Source organism: Lepus europaeus, chromosome 4, assembly GCF_033115175.1.
Source record: "Lepus europaeus isolate LE1 chromosome 4, mLepTim1.pri, whole genome shotgun sequence".
NCBI classification, from domain to species: domain Eukaryota; kingdom Metazoa; phylum Chordata; class Mammalia; order Lagomorpha; family Leporidae; genus Lepus; species Lepus europaeus.
This window is the reverse complement of record NC_084830.1, coordinates 81,768,572-81,789,456: the sequence shown is the minus strand read 5'-3', so window position 1 is coordinate 81,789,456 and position 20,885 is coordinate 81,768,572. Positions and strand designations below refer to the sequence as shown.

General features: G+C 41.2%; 1 protein-coding gene across 4 annotated transcripts in view; it reads right to left on the bottom strand.

Moving 5' to 3' along the window:
- Positions 1-20,885, bottom strand: part of ASPH (aspartate beta-hydroxylase) — a 237,495-nt gene that overhangs the window by 142,301 nt on the left and 74,309 nt on the right. For 2 of the 4 annotated variants that reach the window (XM_062188443.1, XM_062188447.1), the window contains exons 4-11: positions 16,387-16,515; positions 13,199-13,273; positions 9,306-9,428; positions 6,980-7,012; positions 6,007-6,063; positions 5,458-5,505; positions 4,890-4,922; positions 220-258 (exon numbers count right to left, since the gene is read on the bottom strand). In XM_062188443.1, the coding sequence (XP_062044427.1) occupies positions 220-258; positions 4,890-4,922; positions 5,458-5,505; positions 6,007-6,063; positions 6,980-7,012; positions 9,306-9,428; positions 13,199-13,273; positions 16,387-16,515 (537 nt within the window). The remainder of the gene's footprint in view (positions 1-219; positions 259-4,889; positions 4,923-5,457; positions 5,506-6,006; positions 6,064-6,979; positions 7,013-9,305; positions 9,429-13,198; positions 13,274-16,386; positions 16,516-20,885) is intronic. The other 2 variants (XM_062188444.1, XM_062188446.1) reach the window with 2 other exon arrangements.

Here is a 20,885-nt window from a genome sequence, read left to right as displayed (position 1 = left end):
TTAAAAGAATACATCAAAAAAGGCAAGCATTCTTGTTAACACAAAATTTCTACCATAAATAGGTAAGAAATATATGAGCATTGACAAGACCCAATTATTTTCTTGGTGACTTGAAAATATCTTATATTTCTTACATCATTTTTCTGCTCCACAAGTTATAAGCATTTTAATAAAAGTAGTATGTTGGCTTACAGAAAACATGTTTACAGAAAAACTCACCTGAAATTCCAATCCTTTCATTTTCTGAATGTTGATATACTATGAAATAAACAGAAAAAATAATTCTTTAGCACTGCATAACTTTCATTAGTACAAAAATTGACAACACATTTCAAAAGGGCAGAGACAATGTCGTGTTTTGTTCTGAACCTCTGGGGCTTTGTCACTGGGAAACAGACTGCAGAGAAGGGTGGGGAAGTCTGAACCAATGGGAGTAGAGCAGGCCTGGGTTCAAATCCCAGGTCAGCCACTCTGTAGCCATGGGTGTTGGGCAATTGCTCATGCCTCCTTCCTACCCACTGGGTCGCCTCCAAGTTCCTCCCTGATCAGTCATATGTTTGCTCCTCAGTAGCTCTGAGTTTCCTTCTTAAATTTTCTTCCTGTCTTTGGTGGGGGTTCTGAGTTAAGCCGAAGCTCTGCTCTGCTCATCACCCTAGACCTGTCAACAGGCACACTCCTTAGTCTGTTTAGGGACAAATCTTCAGGTCTTTAATTTAGGGGCAAATGCCCTCCTGCCAGCCCCTTAGAAAAAGGGGCCAGCTGAAAGGCCCTGCCTTCACACCCTAGCTGGGGCCCACTGCTCAGTTCTGTTCTTATCTACCAGCAAAGGCTTCATGCAGCTCTGCTCTGCTCCAGAGAGAGCCCATCTCCACACAGCCCTCCCCTGCCCTGGGTGTCTCACCTTTCTCGGCCAGCCTCATCTTCCAAAATGCCTCTAGCCTTCTGGCACACAAAGAGCCACCCTCCCTCCAACCTTCTTTATTTCCCCAGAATGAGCCTGTATGTATCCTTATTTATCTATCTATCTATTTATTTAATAAACAAATTTTATCACCTACTAGTTTTCAGATGTTATTCTTAGAATTGCAATATTGGGGCTACAGATCTATCTATCTATCTATAGCTTTTCCTTTTGGTGGCATTTGAAAGACAAGGAGGCAATGAGGATATGCTTTCTCTGTCACCCCAAGCAGCACCAGTACTCCAGTGCCCCCCAGCTTCAACTGTAACAACAAAGACCATCTTGTCCTACACCTGCTTTCCCAGTCCTCCTTCCTCCATGCCACAACCTAATTTCTTCAAAGAGTCATTTACCTTTGACGTCTCATTTCCTCACTCCCCTCCTCAACCCGCTCCCATCTGTGGCCCAGACCGCATCCCTGACAAAGCACCTGCTGGGACCCCCATGAGCACCTCCTTCAATCTAAGGGCCCCTTTCTAGCCCCACTTGCCCTATCTCTAAGCAATATCCTTCTTCCCTGCTCCTGGACTTTCGTGTGACCAGATTCTAGCTTCAGTCTTCTGTTCCTCCTCACTTTCTTTATCATGTCATCTTTTTTGCAAGTGTTAAATGCAGCCTTTCTCCAAAAACAACCAGAAACTTTCCCTTCATCTGTTTTTCTTCCCTGCTTCAGAGATCCCAGAGCCTGGTTCCAATGATCAAGTGGATACCAAAGACTCCCACATTCACAGGAATGGTATCAAAGAAACCCACCTATCAACATACCCAGAACTGGACTCATGACCTCCTGCCTCCATCCTTGTCTTCCAGTCTACTCTGTCTCAAGGAAAAGGCACCACTGAACAGTAAGCTGCAACAGCCATAAGTGCAGATGGGAAACAGGCACCTGCTCTCCCCAACCTCACCTACACATCAGGTCCTGCCAGTTCCACCTCCTGAACATTGTCCATCTCCCTCTGCCTTCACAGACACAACCTTAGTTTAAAACTCTCTCATCCCTGTCCAACTTCAAGACACTAAAGTCACCTGAGAGGTCACTCTGGAACCAGAAGGCAGGCATATTTTCAGTCCTCACCGCGCATGGCCCTTGATAGCGCTGGGCACCGCTCAACAGCCCCCTTCTGAAACCCATCTCCTGTGACTTCATTTGGCAGTGACATGAATCAGGGACAGAGTGAATTTGGAGGACTGCAGTAAACTACCTCCTCACACCTCTCTTCTCCCTCTCCAGTCATCTGCCATGTGTCAGCCCATCAATCTCTTCAATAGGCAGATCTGCTTCTTCAGCACCCAGCAGTTCCCTAAGGTGAAGACACCTGTCCTTGGTCTAGGCCATGGGCAGCCTCTGGACCTGGACCATCTCACCCCTCAGCCCACACTTGCCTTCTAATTCTCAGCACTCCAGGCACCTAACAGAGGTCACACAACGGCCCAGTTACCTAGTTACCTTTCCCTCACCTGGTCAACTGCAGTCCCCATCAGCTCAAACATTAGGAAAGCCTGCCTCACCCACACACTAGGTAAGGTCTCCTGATGATAAACCTAAGTTACGCCCTGCACTTGTCAGCAGCACTCACCACAATTTCAGCTGACTAGTCCACTGAAATGACATTTCATCTCTGTTTCCCTGACGAAACATACGGGCCAGGAGAAGATGGAAAACACACGTGTTCTTCACCAGAACTTCTCTAGTGCCTTACATTTTGGACACAGGATACAAACATGTAAATAGTAGGGTATGAATAAATCAATCAATTAGGTGTGAGACTCTACTGTTACTTCCCCCAGATTTGCCCAATGTAGGCCGAAAGCTTTCTAGCATATTTTTGATGAAGAAAGCTGTTTCCTGACGTAGGCCTATCCACCTATGTGTTTTCCTGATTTTGGAGCTGGGGAGTTTGATATAGAATATATTCTGCCTACTGAAATATGACTTTGTTTTCACCCTAATTAAAACTTAATTTTTGTGACAGTAACTTGGTTTCTTTCATCTGGTTCCTAAATTTCTGTATACTTTCAGCATACAATTGTCCCCTGACCTATTAGAGCTACTTTGTTAAAAAAAGTTTAGGGGCCAGCATTGTGGCATAAGGGGTAAAGCTATTGCCTGCGATGCTGGCATCCTGTGTCAGGGCTGGTTCGAGTCTCAGCTTCTCCACTGAGAAAGTAATGGAAAATGGCCCAAGTATGTGGGCCAACTGCCACCCATGTGGGCTCCTGGAAAGAGCTCCTGGCTCCTGGCTTCAGCTTCAGATCAGCTTAGCTCCAGCCATTGCGGCCATCTGGGGAGTGCACCAGCAGATGGAAGTTCTCTCTCTCTATCCCCTTCCTCCCAAAACTCTGTAACTCTGCCTTTCAAACAAATAAATAAATCTTTTTAAAAAACATTATAGTGATAAACAGAAATGAGAAGTCATCTCAAGTCCAGTTCTCTGCATAACTTTTAATTTCTAAACTCTTATTTCTCCTATTTCTTCCATTAATTCAAGGTTGGAAAGAAAATCTAAAGGCAATCTCAGTGAAGTTATTTAACTATTTATACAAAGTCAATACCTAAAGACTTCCAGGATTCTTCCAATGGTATTATTTTTATCCCATTAGAAGCAACTACTATGGATGATAATCTTAGTAGAGTATCAAGTTTCAAATCAGGTCAGGTTTCAAATGACATACAGTCATTTCCAACTTTCTTCAGCTGTCCTTTAACAGCTATCATGAGACTAAAGAATCCTTGGAAGCCGGCGCCGCGGCTCAATAGGCTAATCCTCCACCTAGCGGTGCCGGCACACCGGGTTCTAGTCCTGGTCGGGGCACTGGATTCTGTCCCGGTTGCCCCTCTTCCAGGCCAGCTCTCTGCTGTGGCCCGGCAGTGCAGTGGAGGATGGCCCAAGTGCTTGGGCCCTGCACCCCATGGGAGACCAGGAGGAGTACCTGGCTCCTGCCTTCAGATCAGCGTGGTATGCCGGCCACAGCGTGCCGGCCGTGGCGTTCATTGGAGGGTGAACCAATGGTAAAGGAAGACCTTTCTCTCTGTCTCTCTCTCTCTCACTGTCCACTCTGCTTGTAAAAAAAAAAAAAAAAAAGAATCCTTGGAAACAGGGACTCCATGTGACTTGGAATTTCCAGCCTTAAAACCATCTAGAATATAGGAAGTCTTCCATATTCAACTCAAATCACAATACATTTATTCATTGTTCTTGATTTACATACAAAGTTTTACTTAAATTGACTTCCTTCTACACAATCATCTTTCAAGAAATTGGGGGGGGAGGAATCTATTATTGGTTCTGTTGTTTCTTAGTCCTAATATTAGGCTAATATTTGCCCATTAGTCCATAATGGGCAAACTATGTTCTCTGAACCTTACTTGTTTCATCTGGGAAGCAGGAAAAATATTTTCTTTACAAAGTTCAATAAAAAAGTACATGAAATGCCCAGACACAGAGGAGTCACAATGGCCTATGTCTGAGTTGGATGTTGTGCATGCCACATTTGCCAGAACTAATTTCTCCAGGCTGCCTAAGAGATAGGAATCCAATTCTTTATAACCTTCCCCAGCCTGACACATCAGTCTCCCTTGAGACTAGGACTAACTTGCAGAAGCAGCTAAAGCAATTAAGCTCTGACTAAAGTAGTTGCTCATGCGTATTTTACTCAAAAAAGAAAGAACAATATAAAGTAATGACATGGGTTTTCCTGATTAATTTCCAACTGCCTCCTATGGCAACGTGTTTAAGACATTTATTTAGATGGTAGAGCTGCTGAAATAGATAAATGATATCCCCAACTGAAGTCTTTTGAGTCCTATCATTTGTAAGCCTTAAGTTGATATTTATAGCTTTAAATACAATTCCCCATAATTGAGTGTCAAACTACAGAAAATTTTTAAAAGAAGTACATGGCTTAAAGTTAAGAAGCAATTCCAAACCTTGGTCATCGTAGTCTTGGTATATTACATCATCTGAAAAAAACATAAAAGAGACACAGACACACAGAGAGAGACAGAGAGAAGAAGTGAGAGAGAGAGAGAGAGAGAGAGAGAGAGAGAGAGAGAAGGAGAACAAAAACAAAGTTAAGTATTAAATGAATCATTCTGTATAACAGCTTAGCTAGAAACAATCTAATCTCAAACACAAAATCCTATTCTTTAAACATTAGTGTCTGCAAAGACATTAGTAAATGCTTCCTCAACTGAAGGAGAGGACAAATAAATTATTTTCTTAAAAATTCCTCAAATTGGCACACAGCAAAATACACAAAAGAAGTGTTAGAATTTAACATCTCTTTCTGTTATAAGGAGGTATTGGGAGAAGAGTTGAAATAAAACACCTAATATTCTTTTAATAGTCTCATTTTGTTATAAGACAAAAAGTCTTGTAGTAGGTGTTAAAACTGCTTCTTGACTCTTTTGAAAGAAAAATCACCATGTAAACAAGGCACTGCAACTGGAAAAACCTTAAAGAACATTCAAAATTTAAGAATATGTACATTAATACCTTGATCATAGTGAGGTACTTCCTCATTTCCTACTGGTTCCCTGGAATCTAAAAAGAAAAAAAATACACACCTTTGCCAAACATGAAAAAACCAAGCACTTTACCAGACACCATCTGAAAAGATTCATAAATTACTTCTCATCTTCACAACTTGTTAAGATATATATTATTGTGGTCGTTTAATAAAATTTCAGCTGAATAAAGTTCTACAATTTGCTGAGTTGCAAAGATAGGAAAGAGCAAAACTGGAGTTTGCACTGCCCTACTGCATTGTACTCCTTCCTTAATTTCCAAATATCCTTCCCAGCACCCTTCCTACAAGGACTAAAACCCCAACAGTGATTTGAGAAACACATCTCTCCACTCCCTCATTTTCTCCAATGTTAAACTATCTTGAGAAATTGCTGTAAGTATCTGGGCAAATGATTGCAAATATTATAAAAAGATCTCTGTTTTAAATCTGAGTGAATTGTTAACCCTGGGTTAAAAAGGCCTTGGCTACTGCCCCAAACAGAAACACATATCAAAATTTTTTTAATATTTACAAACCTAGATATTCCTGATCATACACCATATCTTCCATACCCTGGTTAGGGTCCTGTGAAACTGTAATCAGGGAATAATTAGGAAATTACAAATGTATCTGAAATAAGGATCACATGTCATTCAAAACTGGAACAATTCCTTACAATGCTAGAAATGTAAAATCATATCATGAGGATGTCCAAATATGTCCTTTCAGAGAACAATTAAGTATTAACTATGCAAAATTCTAAACACAAAGATGAAGAGTTCCCATCATCACAAAATAGCAGAGCCATACTCTTATTTTGCATATGCAAAGTCAACTATAGTTAGTCAATGAAAACTAAGAGAGGCAGAGAGACAAACAGCAGCGCAGGTGAGTCCTCCTCCTTCCCAGAGGCAGCACCTGCCACAGGGGGGTCTGGTTATCTAGCCCTTACCTTACTGGCTACCCCAGCACTTCACATGACATTCCTCCCAGACTGGAGTACAGTTCTAGTGTTTACAGATACACAGTGGTAAGGCCATATGGGTCCTAAATGCACATGGTCCTTGAGCTTTGGTAGAATGATTAGCTCCAACTCTAAAGAAAAACCAGCCAACCACATGGGCTTATGGGAAAATGCTGTGCCCAGTTCCAGTGTGGTCACACCTTGTGGGGGCAAATGACATGTGACAAGATGCAGCTTCAAGTTTTCATTTTCTTTGTCTTGTAAAGCTGCAAAGCAGGCAATTCTGCTCCATCTTTTTGACCTAGTGGTCTCACCACTAATAATTCCTCCTCAGGAAACAGACTTCAAAACAAAAACTTTCACAAAAAACGTATCTCTGTGATATATATATAAAGATATATAACATTATTAATTATATAAGTGATATAGTGATACTAGGTCCATTAAAATATTATTCATAAATAATAAATATGTAAGCATAATGCTCTTTCAAAGGAAAAGACTCATTCTAATTTGCAAAGAATGGTATTAACTTAAAATCTCACCTGTCTCTTCCTCACAGTAACTACACTCAGTTTCTGAAAAAACATGAGGTCAATATTACTACTTTGATAAAATGGTATGTATATACACTATATATACACATTATGGATCTATGTTTATCACTGATTTTACATTTAAAAAATAACTATTAAAATAAAACACAGGGGAATCAATCAAATGCCTGCCTAACACATTCTCCCTCAGTAGAACCACACCCTGAAATGTTTCACATATCCTCTTACAGTATCTACTCAACAGCCCCCAGGACTGACACACCCCACAGCTGGGCTAAAGAAGAGGGATGCTGCTTGTAGAGCGACAGGGGTCAATGGTCGGGCCCAGGGAGGTGCTGACTTCTAGTCCACTTCCCATAGCACTGTGGCGCTCTGTTCTCTAGACCTGGCCTCCTGTTTCTGCAGCAGAAGTATGCTGAGTATAGACGGACCCACAAAGGAAAAACGAGGCAGACTCCCTGTGTTTGGGGGGCTGAAAAGCAAGCCCCCAAGTCCTACCAAACAACCTTGCCACGCCAAATGACTTCTGCTCGCTTTATCTAACAGATGTACAAACTGTAAATAGTTTTAGGTTCTGAAGACTTTCGACCAAAAACTTTCAAAAGGAATATCTATGTCCCAATTAAGATTAGAACATAAGGTTTCTTCAATTTATGCACTTCTTAGAAATTCCTGTGCCTGACCTATAACTCCTAACCTCAATATATCAAATATCAGATCCCTTGTGTTTCTGATTATTTGTGCATCTTAACTGAAGTATGCTGTATAAGCAGCATCTCAATACTAAAATTCTGAAGAACTGTCAATCTTGCCTGCCTGACCAAAGAAAGGTGGGAGGAAGCAAGTGATACTGGGAAGCATGGAAATCATTTTATTCACATCCCTACCAAGGAATTAGAAAGTTTTCTCATAGAGATGACAAATGATTCTTAAAGATAATTCTTTCCACTCTACCCATATCACTATGTTCCTGAATCTGTATATATGAAATACATAGGGGCCAGCAAGCTGTGGCGTAGAGGGTAAAACTGCCACCTTCAGGGTCAGCATCCCATATGGGTGCTGGTTCAAGTCCCAGCTGTTCCTCTTCCGATCCAGCTCTCTGCTATGGCCTGGGAAGGCAGTGGAAGATGGCCTAAGTCCTTGGGCCCCTGCACCCACACGGGAGACCCAGAAGAGGCTCCTGGCTCCTGGATTCAGATCGGCACAGCTCTGGCCGTTGCAGCCAACTGAGGAGTGAACCAGCAGATGGAAGACCTCTCTCTCTTTCTCTCTTTCTCTCTGTCTCTCTCTGTGTAACTCTGACTTTCCAAGAAATAAATAAATCTTTTTAAAAAATATATGAAATTTGTATACCTTAAATAAATTTTTTAAAAAAGATAGTTCTAAAGCTAGTCTTTAAATGCATAGTTTTAATGTATAATGTGCCTCAAGTCATATGTACGTTCAAAAGCATTTTGGGTTGGCTTTTTTTCCCACAGAAATGTATGCATTACATATAATTCTGCAGATTAGCTTGGAAACCAAACCATCACATATGACATAGTTTCTTTGGGAAAGTGTTTTTTCTGCTCTAAAACAACAGGCTTCCATATAAAGCTCATGAAATACATCCTGTTGTAAATTCAGAGCTGCTGGCTTCTAAAGTAATTTTCCAGTATATTAAATATTTTAAGAAATAAAGTTCATTTTTCATTATTTTTATGCTTTAAAGAAGTCCTTGTAATCATCCTGTAGCTGTATTGTGCAGGATTTTGTAAATAAAGTTTTGCAGAAGCATAGTCATGCTCCCCTGTGTAGGTGCTGTCCATGGCTGCCTTGGTGTTCTTCCAACAGCCAAGCTCAGCAGCTGCAAGAGGCTGAGCCGTACCCAAAGTCTAAATATTTACTATCTGGCTGCTAACAGGGTGTGCTGAGGTCTGGCGAAGAAGATAAGAGCTATGCTCTACCCTCTGTAGCCACAGTATTCACGACAGAATAAGAACCTGTAACAGATCAATTCAAACATTTCTTTAATTGTTTGAATTTCATATAACAAATGGCACTCGAGGCAGGAGAACATAGTAAAAATAGTTTGCTGAAGTATTTCATTTACTTTTTAATAAGATATGTATATATGCAGAGTTTCCCTTAAATCTGCTTAAAAACAAAATCATATATTCAACTGGGGGGAAAATTCATGCTAATTGAAACAAAGTTTCAATTTTCAAAAAACTAAAAATTAAACATTGGTTTCAAAGGAGTGTAAGCAAAACATTCATAATTATAAATCATCTACTGCTTTTTATCCTGAAACCTAGAAAATGTGTCCTACCTTCAGGAACTGCTTCATGTTCTGGGGTCTCAAATTGATCCTCGCTGTCACCAGCCACCAGGAAGCTGTCATCCTCTGGTTGGGGTTCTCCTGGTGGTCCAGGCTCTTCTGGCTGCAGGTCTTCTGCAACAATGACAATGAACAATGGATGCTGGTTCCAGTGAGGGCCAACAGGCAGCAGCCAACTTAGTCACAGAAGCCACTGAGGGGTGCTGCATAAGCTCTCCTACTGCGGGTCATGTCCCCATCCTCCTGTGGGCCTCTGCTGATGCTACTGTCCCCCCAGCTCTGAAGTCATGTCATCACTCTGCCCAAGTGCTAGTTGTGGGGCAGGCCTGGTCTCTCAGTAAAACGAGAACCCATCGAGACAGGGACCCCATGTATTTGGTTTATTATGTATGTACAGCACCTGTGTATGCCTAGCCATAGAAGTACTCAATATTTAAAATGTCATAATCTAGTCAATATTTAGTAATTTATTTGCCTCTTCAATCACCACTGAGTCAGAAACAATGTCCATATTATGACCTCTTCCTGAGAGCTGGCATAAAAGTCTATGAAGAAACTTTAAAGGACGATTCAAATGTTCCAATGTAAAGACCAGCCAACCACTATGGAATTCACAAACTATATCTACAAGTGACGTGCCCTGTACTGGGCGCCCAAACTTTCCTTCAGGTAGTCTTTTGGTTATGCAAAACTGCCTGTTTCCACTTCTGCGATCAATTCCTATGATACACTGAGCTTATCTGCTTTTTCTGTGCAGATGTTGGAGATGCTACTTTGTTCCACTGCAGTATGGTTTGGATTGTTGCACTGCCTAAAATTTTTCCCAGCAGTCATTGCCCAAGGATCCAGCAGAGTAGCTCACATACAAGAGCTCTATCTAAACAATGTGAGTGAGATGCATTTGGCTAGGGTTTTCTGCAGCACACAAGTCAGGAGCATGGGGTCTTGGAAGGGATGACTCCACATTTAGGCTCTTCCATGCCAGCTGTGCAACTCTAGGCAACTTACATTACTCTGTGCCTAAGAGTTCCTCTCCATAAAATGGGATTAAATATCTATGGATAGCATTGTTGTGAAGAGGAAAACCACTAGAAAAACGCCCAGCTCATAATAAGCATTAGGGTGCTTATTATCTTCATTACAGTAGTAACACTCTAGCTTGCTCACTTACTCTGCCTTTGTGCATCCTGGTGACCCTCTCAGCTGTAACTGAATCACCATGGCCTCTTTCCCCTCATGCTTCCTTTGCTTTCTGTCTTGTCGTAGCCTGCTAGATTGTTTCTCCTCATATTCAGATTTTCTGCTCTCCAGTAAACCAATTACTAATCCTAATTCCTGCTGGAAATTTATTCATTCCTTCTTACCATATTCCGCTTTCATTATTCGCCTTTCTACCCAGTGCAATCTCAAGATTTTTGTATTAGCAGGGTTAGCTCACTCCACTACTCAATGGGAATCTCCCTGTTTTCAGCACAAAAACCAAGTGCCGTCATATGTTCCTTTTAAGTCTCCTTTGCTCAGGCACTGAAAGCCACGTATGAAGAAAATCATTTCCTATAGGTTTCTTAGACACTGGGCATTGCCAAGTGTCTGCAGCCATTACACCAACGCCAGGAGGTTAACTATTATCCCACTCTGAGAGATGAGAATCTTGAGACACTGTGCTAAAGCCACACTGCTAAGAAACAGCAGATATAGGTCCTAGAAACCAGTAATGAAATATATGCCAGTGGAGGAGGGAAGGTGATTTTAGAGATGGTGGTCAGAGAAGCCACGCTGGGATGTGAAGATCAGGCAGAGGCAGAAAATACAGTAACAGCCCTGAGGCAGGGCCATGCTTGGGAGTTACAAGGAAAGGAGGGAAAATCAGCAGGGCTACAGAATAGGGGACAGACTGGGATGAGGTAAGGGGGGACTGGCTGGGCCACTCAGATCTGGGTTATAGAGGGGCAAAAACAGACATGGAGGACCCAACTGCATGCAACTGCAGTGGTCAAGGGAATTGGCAATGGTCACGGCAGGGCACCAGAGTCAGGATTGGCACTGGAGGTAACACCCACAGGACTTGCTGATGGATGAGACATGGAGGCAGAAGAGAGACAAACCAAGGAATATGGGGTTTTTAGCAGACCCAGCCATGTAGGTGGGAAGACTGTTAACAAAATTATAAGAGCAATTTGGGGGTGTGAGGTGGGTTGAGGAGGGTGGGAAGGAGTTGTGAGATGGGGAGAAATCAAGAGTTCAGTGTTAGGTGTATTTTAAGTCTGACATATGCAGATGACTTCTAAATGGAGATGTCAGGTCCACAGCCAAGTAAATCAGGAGTTTAGAGCAGAGATCGGGGCTGCAGCTATATATCCAAGAGGTACCAACATATAAATAATCTCTATAGCCATGGGCCATTCATGTGGCTTACTAAGGAGAAAGTCTCAATGAAGGAAGGAGCAGGTCCTAGAAGAAGTGGGTGGCAGGGAATATGATGCGAGACTGGATTCGTCCCAATTCTGGCTGGAAGCCCACCACTACCCACCTAACATTGCACCTTTCCTCTTCTCTGTAGCCACACATTGGCTAACCTGCCTTGATGAACCATCTTGACTCACTGGAGTCACCAGTACAACCTCTGTCCGATTGGCCCACTACACTCCTGCACCTTCCCATCCAAATTTCTCATGCTGTAGATAGAATGCACAACACTCCCTCCGTCAGGGCCAGCTACTCTCAGAACTGAGTGAAATACTCTTCTCTCTCCACTTGCACAGCCATGTGCTGGCCATTCTGATCTTTCCAGATAGTCTGACCTCTAGACTTTCACATGCTCTGTGCCCTCTGCTGAAACACTAACAATGCTGGCCTGGAGAAGTTCCCTGCCAGCCTTCAGCTCCTAAACAGACATGATATCACCTCCAGGAAGTCTCTTCTCGCTGTGTCTGGGTAAGCCCCACAGAGCACCCGTGTTTCCCTATAACAGCACTCACTTCATTCTGCTGAAATCACTTCCTTACACAGCTTCCTCTTGTTAGGTTATGTAAAGACAGGCTGTAAGAAGCGGAGGACTGCACCAGCTCAGATGGGCAGAGGTACATTCTGGTACATTCAGTTAAGTGGCTATCCCAGCTGCCGAGAGAAGATATGGCTCCCACATCTCCAGTGGCCATCAGCAAACATCAGTTTATATTGTGGGGGACTTCTAAGACACACAACTTTTTTTCCCCTGAGGGCTACTTTTGGATCATACCGAATCATCAGGAGTATCAGGAAAGAATCCTTTCATGAGTTACATTTTCAGGGTCTTGTTCTCTGCTTTTATCAAGGGGCATTTAAGAAACAACTTTATAACAATCTGAGGCATCGATTTCTAGATTATCATTGAATCTTCTCTAAACAGAACTTAACGAGACATTTTTTAGATCAATCTAAGTGCAGTCCAATGCTTTTATATTCCCTAAGTAAGTAATATCCTTTTTTTCCCTCTCTGATAATATGCCCTATGTATAATGAAGACTTTCTGTTGTTTTGCTCTGGCAACCAGCCCAGCTTGAAGTAAAAGGTGAGAGCTGACTACAGCACCCGGACAACACACATGGCTTGTTTGCCATCTGCTCCTCCTCTCAGTCCTGCCCATCTATCCCTGGTTTTTCTGTTCTTGTTTATTCCATGTCTTTACCAGTTCCTTTACAGTAAGGGGGGGGGGGGTAAAATCAGGAGAACCTAGCACCATTTTAGATACATTATTTGGGCTCTATTGACTTGGAATAAATTTTTTTTTAGAAAAATACCCCAAACATTCAATTAACATTTAAATTTTAAAATAACGTCCAGATCATTTTATGTAATTACACATTATTTTAAAAACTTTTGACAAAATACTTTTTAATTCATACCATGTTCTGTGTGTACCACTTCATGAAGAACAGACTGAATTGGTTCATTTACTTCATCTTCAATATACTGGGATTCTAAAATGATTACAAAATCATAAATAAGTAGAAAATATTCAGGAATTAGTGTGGAATTCTCTTACTCAAATATGGCATTCGTGTAAACACATTAAAATTAATATCTTTGGCTAAGCAACTATGAATCTTGTCATTTCGGTTTACCACTTTTTCCCCATGTTGGCAGAGAGGCAGATACTTAAAATCAGTTTTATCTTGTCACCAGACATAATTTTTAAAATGTCATTAATATTTTAAAAGTGAATATTTAGCTTCATGTTTTTCTCAAAGCTTCACTAAGAGTAAAATCACTTGTCTGTAATTGCTAAAATTCACACTAATGACAGAATAAAACAGGAAGGACAGAGCTTCCAAAGAGGAAGTACTGGGAATTAAGAGCAGAAACACGGAAGACAAAGTCAGTGTAGATTAAAGCGTATGGGCAACAATGGGTTCCCCTGATGGTCAGCAGCACAGATACCCTGGCTGATGAGCGGGCGGAGGGTGGTCAGGGTTGGCTAACCACTCCCGGACGTCAGGCAGTGTGAGCGGAGGAGGTGACACTGTAACTGGCCATCCTCCCAGTTTTGCAGAACCATATCCGACAGATAGTAGATCAGATGAATGCAAATCACAAAAGTGAACATTAATGGTGACATTCTGACACAGTGCTTTATCAGATGAGCACCAACATAACATAGCACCACATAACAAACAAGATGCTGTAATTACATTGACCCTGATATTCCTAACAAATATAATCTGCATCTAGTGAATAATATAAGTACTCGTCTTGGCATCACAAATGTTGTCCTGTGAAATAATGCCAACGACATCAGTTATGTCAAAGAGCTCATTTTCAACAAAAATGAAAAAAAAAATTGAACTTCAGCAAGGGAAGTTTAAATGTACTATCTGTGGTGTTAATCATGCTACAAAATCATTTCAAAAGCACAAGAATGCCTTGTATTTTTAGAGATGCTTGTTTCACTAACTAATTCTATTCTTCCTTAGTCTCACAATGCCCACGAGAACTGCTTCACTGCATTGCCAGTTTCACAACTGCTGAAAGCACTACCCAGTAGAAGTCACTACACTGGAGGGCAGAGGCCTCTGCTCCTCCTCTTAACCCTGTGATGGACAACACAGATTTCCACTGGCTTTGAACTCCATGACTTCCCCAAGTTCTTCCTCTCTCCTGAGGGTGAACAGATGCAGAAGCCAAACTGCAACTGGCTGAGGAAGAAATGGAAAAGCAGGTAGAAAAGCAGGCACACATTCGGCTTTCAGCTATGTGACTGCTACAGTGAGGACAAGGACTGGGTGGCAGACAGAAAGAAATGCAAAGGTCACAAGGTGCTTATTGCATTTTTAGGAGAGTTATGTAACCATATTTACACAATGGGTGGATGGAGTTAGAGAAAAGAGAGAAAATAAAGACTTATATAAGAGAAAGGTTCACAAGGCAACATTTAAAGCAAAATGAGTATTACCAAGAAGTTGAAAGAATATGGGTTCATAATAACCAGTGTATTAAGGGTAATATTTTTAAAGAAAGGGAAAGCAAATAGCATATTTTAGATCAGGCATCATTTTATATAAACAAAATGTCTAAATCACAAATTTATTTAGTACAAAATACGATCCATTGGGATGAATCCAAGTTCTAAAAAAACTTAAGAAAAAATTCGCTTTGTTCCAGAGCCATGGTATGATCATAGCAATTTTACAAGTATAGGAAGAAGACAGTAAGGATAATGAACAGAAAAAAATAACAAAAACTCTGAGCAACTTTTTGATCTTTTAAGAAAAGATTTTTTGGGCCCAGCTCTGTGGTGTAGCAGGCTAAGCCTCTGCCTGTGGCACTGGGATCCTATATGGGTGCCAGTTCGTGTTCCAGCTACATCTCTTTCGATCCAGTTGCCTGCTATGACCTTGGAAAGCAGTAGAAGATGCTCCAAGTGCTTGGGCCCCTGCACCTGTGTGGGAGACCCAGAAGAAGCTCTTGGCTCCTGGCTTTAGACGGGCCCAGCTGTGGCTATTGTGGCCATCTGGAAAGTGAACCAGAGGATGGAAGACCTTTGTTTCTCTCTCTCTCTCTCTCTCTCTCTCTCTGTAATCCAACTCTCAAATAAATAAATAATTTAAAAGAAAATAGCTTTTAAGGAAGAAAAGGAAAATCAAATATTTTTTATCATCTGGACACCATTTGGACCTGGCACTTTAGCAGCCGTAGTGCCATACCTAACTGTGCCAATAGGTGGCAGAATAAAACCAAATTTACTGAGAACCATGTAAGTGAAAAATATTCAGAAATAAAGCTTTTTGAAATGACAGTAATGGGTTAAAATTTCATATTCTAATTTATTAAACTATCTAAGAATTCTCCAACCTATAGGTTATAGTGATTACAGAGATACTTGAATTGATTTATGAGTCCTTGCAGGTATAATTACAGCCAATCACAGGGAGATCTGGGACATCTTCTGATGTAGCAGGGGGACCCTCATAAAAAGACTGCAGGGGCAGATGTTTAACTCAATGGTTAATATGCCTGTGTCCCACATCCAGATGCCTGGGTTCAAATCCTGGATCTAGCTCCAGATTCCAGCTTCCCACCCACACAGACCCTGGGAGGCAGTTTCCTATCAGCCACAGGGGAAACCTAGGTTGTGTTGGCCACTGTAGGCGTCTGAGGAGTGAACCAGTAAATGGAAGTGAGCTTCCTCTGTCTCCCTTATTCTCAAATAAACAAAATTTTCAAATTGTTTTAAAATATCAGGAACCCACTAGACCTACTCTACTAAGTCATGGGGTAAATGATGACAGCTGGTTTAGTGCCTGTTTTTATTTCCACCATAATACAGTATAGCAGTGCTGGAATTGGAATCAAGAAACAGCATTTAGCTTATGATGCCCCTAACTCTGTGATCCTGCACTGAAGGACAAATTCTGTGCCTTAGATTCCTGATCCCCAAAAGTAAGAGCATCCTGGACAAACTTTCATTAGAAAAAAACAAGTATACTATACAATTTCAGAAGAGAAGAAAATGTAGTAGGCTGTTCTGTAAACAGCAAAGGAGGAGCAGTGCCAGGCGAGGGTGTACCCTGGTGAGACATCCAGCAAGACTCACCTGCCCCCAGGGGACCCGGCTCCACCAGCATATCCTGGGGCTCCTCCAGCTCATCCTGCAGCTCCATATCCTCTGATGGGATCCTCCGCTCTGAAGCAAATCTTTCTTTAGCAGATCTTTCTTTAAGTCCTGCATTTTTTATTCACAAGGTTAACTTAAGCTTACTTACTTTTTTGATATGTTACATCAGGAAAAATAATATTCTCAAGCATTTAACAGTTGTGCACAAGTAATTGATAGTTTTCAATGCATAAATATTGAAGTGGGAAAATGCTTCAACTTCATATGAGTCTTTAAAATCTTGTCTAAATTCGCCTTTCATTCAGAAGTAATCAGAAAAGCTATTGTTTAAATGTTCACAAATCTGTAAAATATACAACTTAAACATGCCAGAAACAGCTCCTTGTGTGTTCAAGCTAACTCTTAAGCCCGACTCAGACCTCACCAATGAGAACAGTCAAGATACACGTGAACTTTGGTACTCAGGTGCAATTCATATTTTCATTTACATACAATTTATTCTTCTTGAAAAACTACAAATAGAGAAGAAAGCATATGAAAATAATTATGATCTTCTAATGGTGACACCTCCAAGTAATCTTATTATAATAGTTAAAAGATTTAAAAAAAAAATCCTTTTTAAAAGTCAATCCCAAAGAAAATTAAGACATCAGGATAAATTAACGAAAACGGATTGTAAAGGCAACATCAATCTGAAATATGTTATATTAACTTCTTTGATATTTTACACGTGCAACATTAAAACATATCCTCAATTAAATGTACCTACTTAAAAATCAAGCAAGGGTCAAGGGTCTGATTTCATTTACTGCCTCCAGGGTTCCTCAGGACCTAAGGGGCTATCACTACAGGGAGTGCTGTGCATGGTGGCAGACTGGCGCAAAGAGGTCAAGACAGACCCAAGAGGTGATTTTCCAACCTCAGGTACCTTTGTACAGCACTTCATGAACATATGCTATTGTAGTCTGGAAATTTCTCATTTCAATCGCTTTTGTTCTTTTTATTGTATGTATTTTCCCCTAAAATTCTCTTTCCTCTCATTGACAAAAACACCCACCCAAGTTCCTCTTAGAATTTTGACACTGAGACAGGAAACAGCCCCCATCCCCAACCCTGCATCACTTGTATTTCCTCTACTGATTTCCAACTGGGCTTCCACATAAAAACCTACCAAACACTCATGCATACAGTTGTCTTCTACATCTAAGTGTAAATCTAATTAGAAAATTAGTTGCAAAAGGAGCCTACACAATTACCCACAGGTCCTAACTGTAGTTCAATTTCTCCAGTAGGGCATGGGAATGATGCCATCTTACACCACATTTCAAATTTAAATACAGGGCTGAGAACTCCTCTGCACTTTGCTACTGAAATACTCCATTCTAACACCTCTCAATTGTTAATGGGACATGGTTGCAACTGTTCACCGCCAAGTTCTGCTGAACGAACTGTCTGAAGCTTAAGAGTCTACAGGGTCATGCAGTTGATCTTGCATTTGAGGACTCCAGCAACACCGGGCAGGCAGCGGTGACTCAGCAGACCACACCCAGCACTGTGGCCACTGTGCTAGTCCACGTGGATGCAGCAGTTCCCTGCGGGCCGGGGCTCCTAAGCAGCACCAGAGTGGCTCTGGGCTATACAGTCAAGCAAGGGAGTCACATTAATTTCTCTCGAACTATTTCTCAGAGATCCATTTGGCTGCCCCAGAATTCACCATTTCAGTGTCATGAACCTGATTTGCCTGGGACAATTCCAGCTTGGTTTCTGTTTGTTTTTGTCCTGGAATAATTATTCACTCTCAGAAGTACCTCAGTGGGGATGAGAACTCAGTGTTATCCCTCACTAGCTTCATACATAGCAGGTTTTCATACAGTGCTCCACACTACACCAGCCCCTCAACAGTTCCCCATCAAATGATAAGAATTCCAACTGCCTGAAAACCCTATTGCCATCACATTTGGATAAAGGTTTCATCTGGGAAAAAAAGTTCTATGCTAAAAGGTTTGAAGACTACTAGTACACTGATACTCGGACATACAATGCCCCTAATAGTTGTCTTTAAAATTGAAATTCTAAAACATATGCGAAACATTACAGCAGAAGGCAAAGACATCTAACGGGAGAAGATTGAGCTGTTTTCCATCCAAAGTAGCAGTTGAACTCTGGCCTCAGAATCAGCCCTTAAGGCATTTGGATCTGGCTGAAGAGCCCATGAGAGTATTGTAGGCATGGAAAGCCAAGAAACCATGAAAAAGAAAAAAAGAAGAAGACCTAAATGAAAGATCTCTGGGAGTGAGATCCCAGTGGAAAGAATGGGGCCATCAAAGAAGGAGGTACCTTTCTCTGAAGGGAGGAGAGAACTTCCACTTTGACTGTGACCCTATCGGAATAAGATCAAAGTCAGCGAACTCTAAAGGCTTCCATAGCCCTGGCAACTCATGACTAGAGCCTAGGGAGATTACTGACGCCATGAACAGGAGTGTCAAATTGTTAAGTCAGCAACAAAAGTCACTGTGTACTTACATCCCATGTGGGATCTGTCCCTTATGTGTTGTCTAATGTGCAGTGATGCTATAACTAGTACTGAAACAGTATTTTTACACTTTGTGTTTCTGCGTGGGTACAAACTGATGAGATCTTTACTAATTATACACTGAATCGATCTTCTGTATATAAAGATAATTGGAAATGAAAAAAGGAAAACCCTGGTGTTAAATTGGAAATGGCATAGAAAATTAATTTTTTAAAAAAAAAATATTATGTAAGATCTCTGTCTTTAATGTACTGTACACTCTTATTTAATGCTATAACTAGTACTCCAATAGTATTTTTTTTCACTTTGTGTTACTATATGGGGGCAAACTGTTGAAATCGTTACCTAATATATACTAAGCTGATCTTCTGTATATAAAGAGAATTGAAAATGAATCATGATGTGATTGGAAGGGGAGAGGGAGCGGGAAAGGGGAGGGTTGTTGGTGGGAGGGAAATTTTGGGAGGGGGAAGCCATTGTAACCCATAAGCTGTACTTTGGAAATTTATATTCATTAAATAAAAGTTTAATTAAAAAAAAAAACAAAGTAGCAGTTGAATTATAAATTCATTAATATCTATTCACAGCTATTTCCAGAGGTGAACTCAGCACAAAAACAATACTGTAAGTTTCAAAGATATTGGGATCAGAATGCATTGCCCTCCTTGTATCCCTACAAACTCATTAGAACTTAACAAGAACACACTCTGCACTAGAAGTGCCTTAAAGAATCAGCCCTGCAAGCTTTCATGCTAGTGTTCCACCCTCATGAACCCTTCCCCCAATTTTTTTCCACCCAAGCCGCTTTTGGTTCATAAGATTTAAGGCAAAAAGTAAAAACTAAACAACAGAACTAATTCATAAGGCCAACTCAGTCAACAAAAGGTTTCCCAAGTGGATTTATTATGAAATATACATAGCAAAGAAATAAAGCAGAAGTGACATAAACATTCATTATTACACTATGAACTGAGATTCATCAGTGTTCATATTCCTGGGCCGCATATAGCAAGACATCAACTCACAATAGCGTCAGCAAGAAGGAAAGTCCTCTGATTTTATAATATGGTGGAGGCAGCGCTGGGTTCATGCTCAAGCCAGCTGGGCTTCCTCTGGGCTTCTCTTCTGGACAAGAGGATGTGCAGAAGCGAAAGGATCAACTCTTGCTCTGCTTTTCTTAGGCTGGAGGACATCTTTTCTAGAAGTTCCCGGCAGTCTTCCTTTTTGGCTTTAGTCCTCAGAACGAGACCTGCTTCCACTCCCAAGCTGGCGATACCATCAGGATGGCCCTACATAGCGGCTACGGACATTAGTGCTGAATGAGCATGGCAAGTCCATCGTAATGACCATGATGCGATTTTGAAAATAAATCAATTCCCTTCAAGCACACCTTGTTTTTAGTTCTTTAGCTAAATGTGGAAATCTGTTTCAAAAATTTACACTTAATAACCACTTAATTTTCCTCCAATTTTAACTAAGACTGGAAGTTAGAAAACAGATAAAATCAAGCACTCGTGGATCGCTTGACACAATTACCGTAGCCCAGAATTAGCTTACTTTATTCACTGTTGCGCAGATACATAACAGGAAAGAATGAACATATTCCCTTCCATAAACACATTAAGAATGGCTTTTATAAATTGCACACTGCATTCATTCAACAAACACTTATTCAGCAACTATTGATGTAAGGCAATGTCCGACAGTAAACATACAGTAGTCCTACATTCTACAGGGAGATAGCAATTTAAAAGAGAAGAAACATGAACTATTTTGAAATCGGACAGAAACAGATGGTATGGAGACAATGCAGCTCAAAGAAGGGTGAGGCGGTAGGCAAACAAGGAGGGGCTCAGTCAACTGGGGACACTCAATAATAACCTCTGAACAGATCCTGGAGGAAACCAAGGCTGTGGTATGAGACTCACAAGGGGAAAGAGGCCCC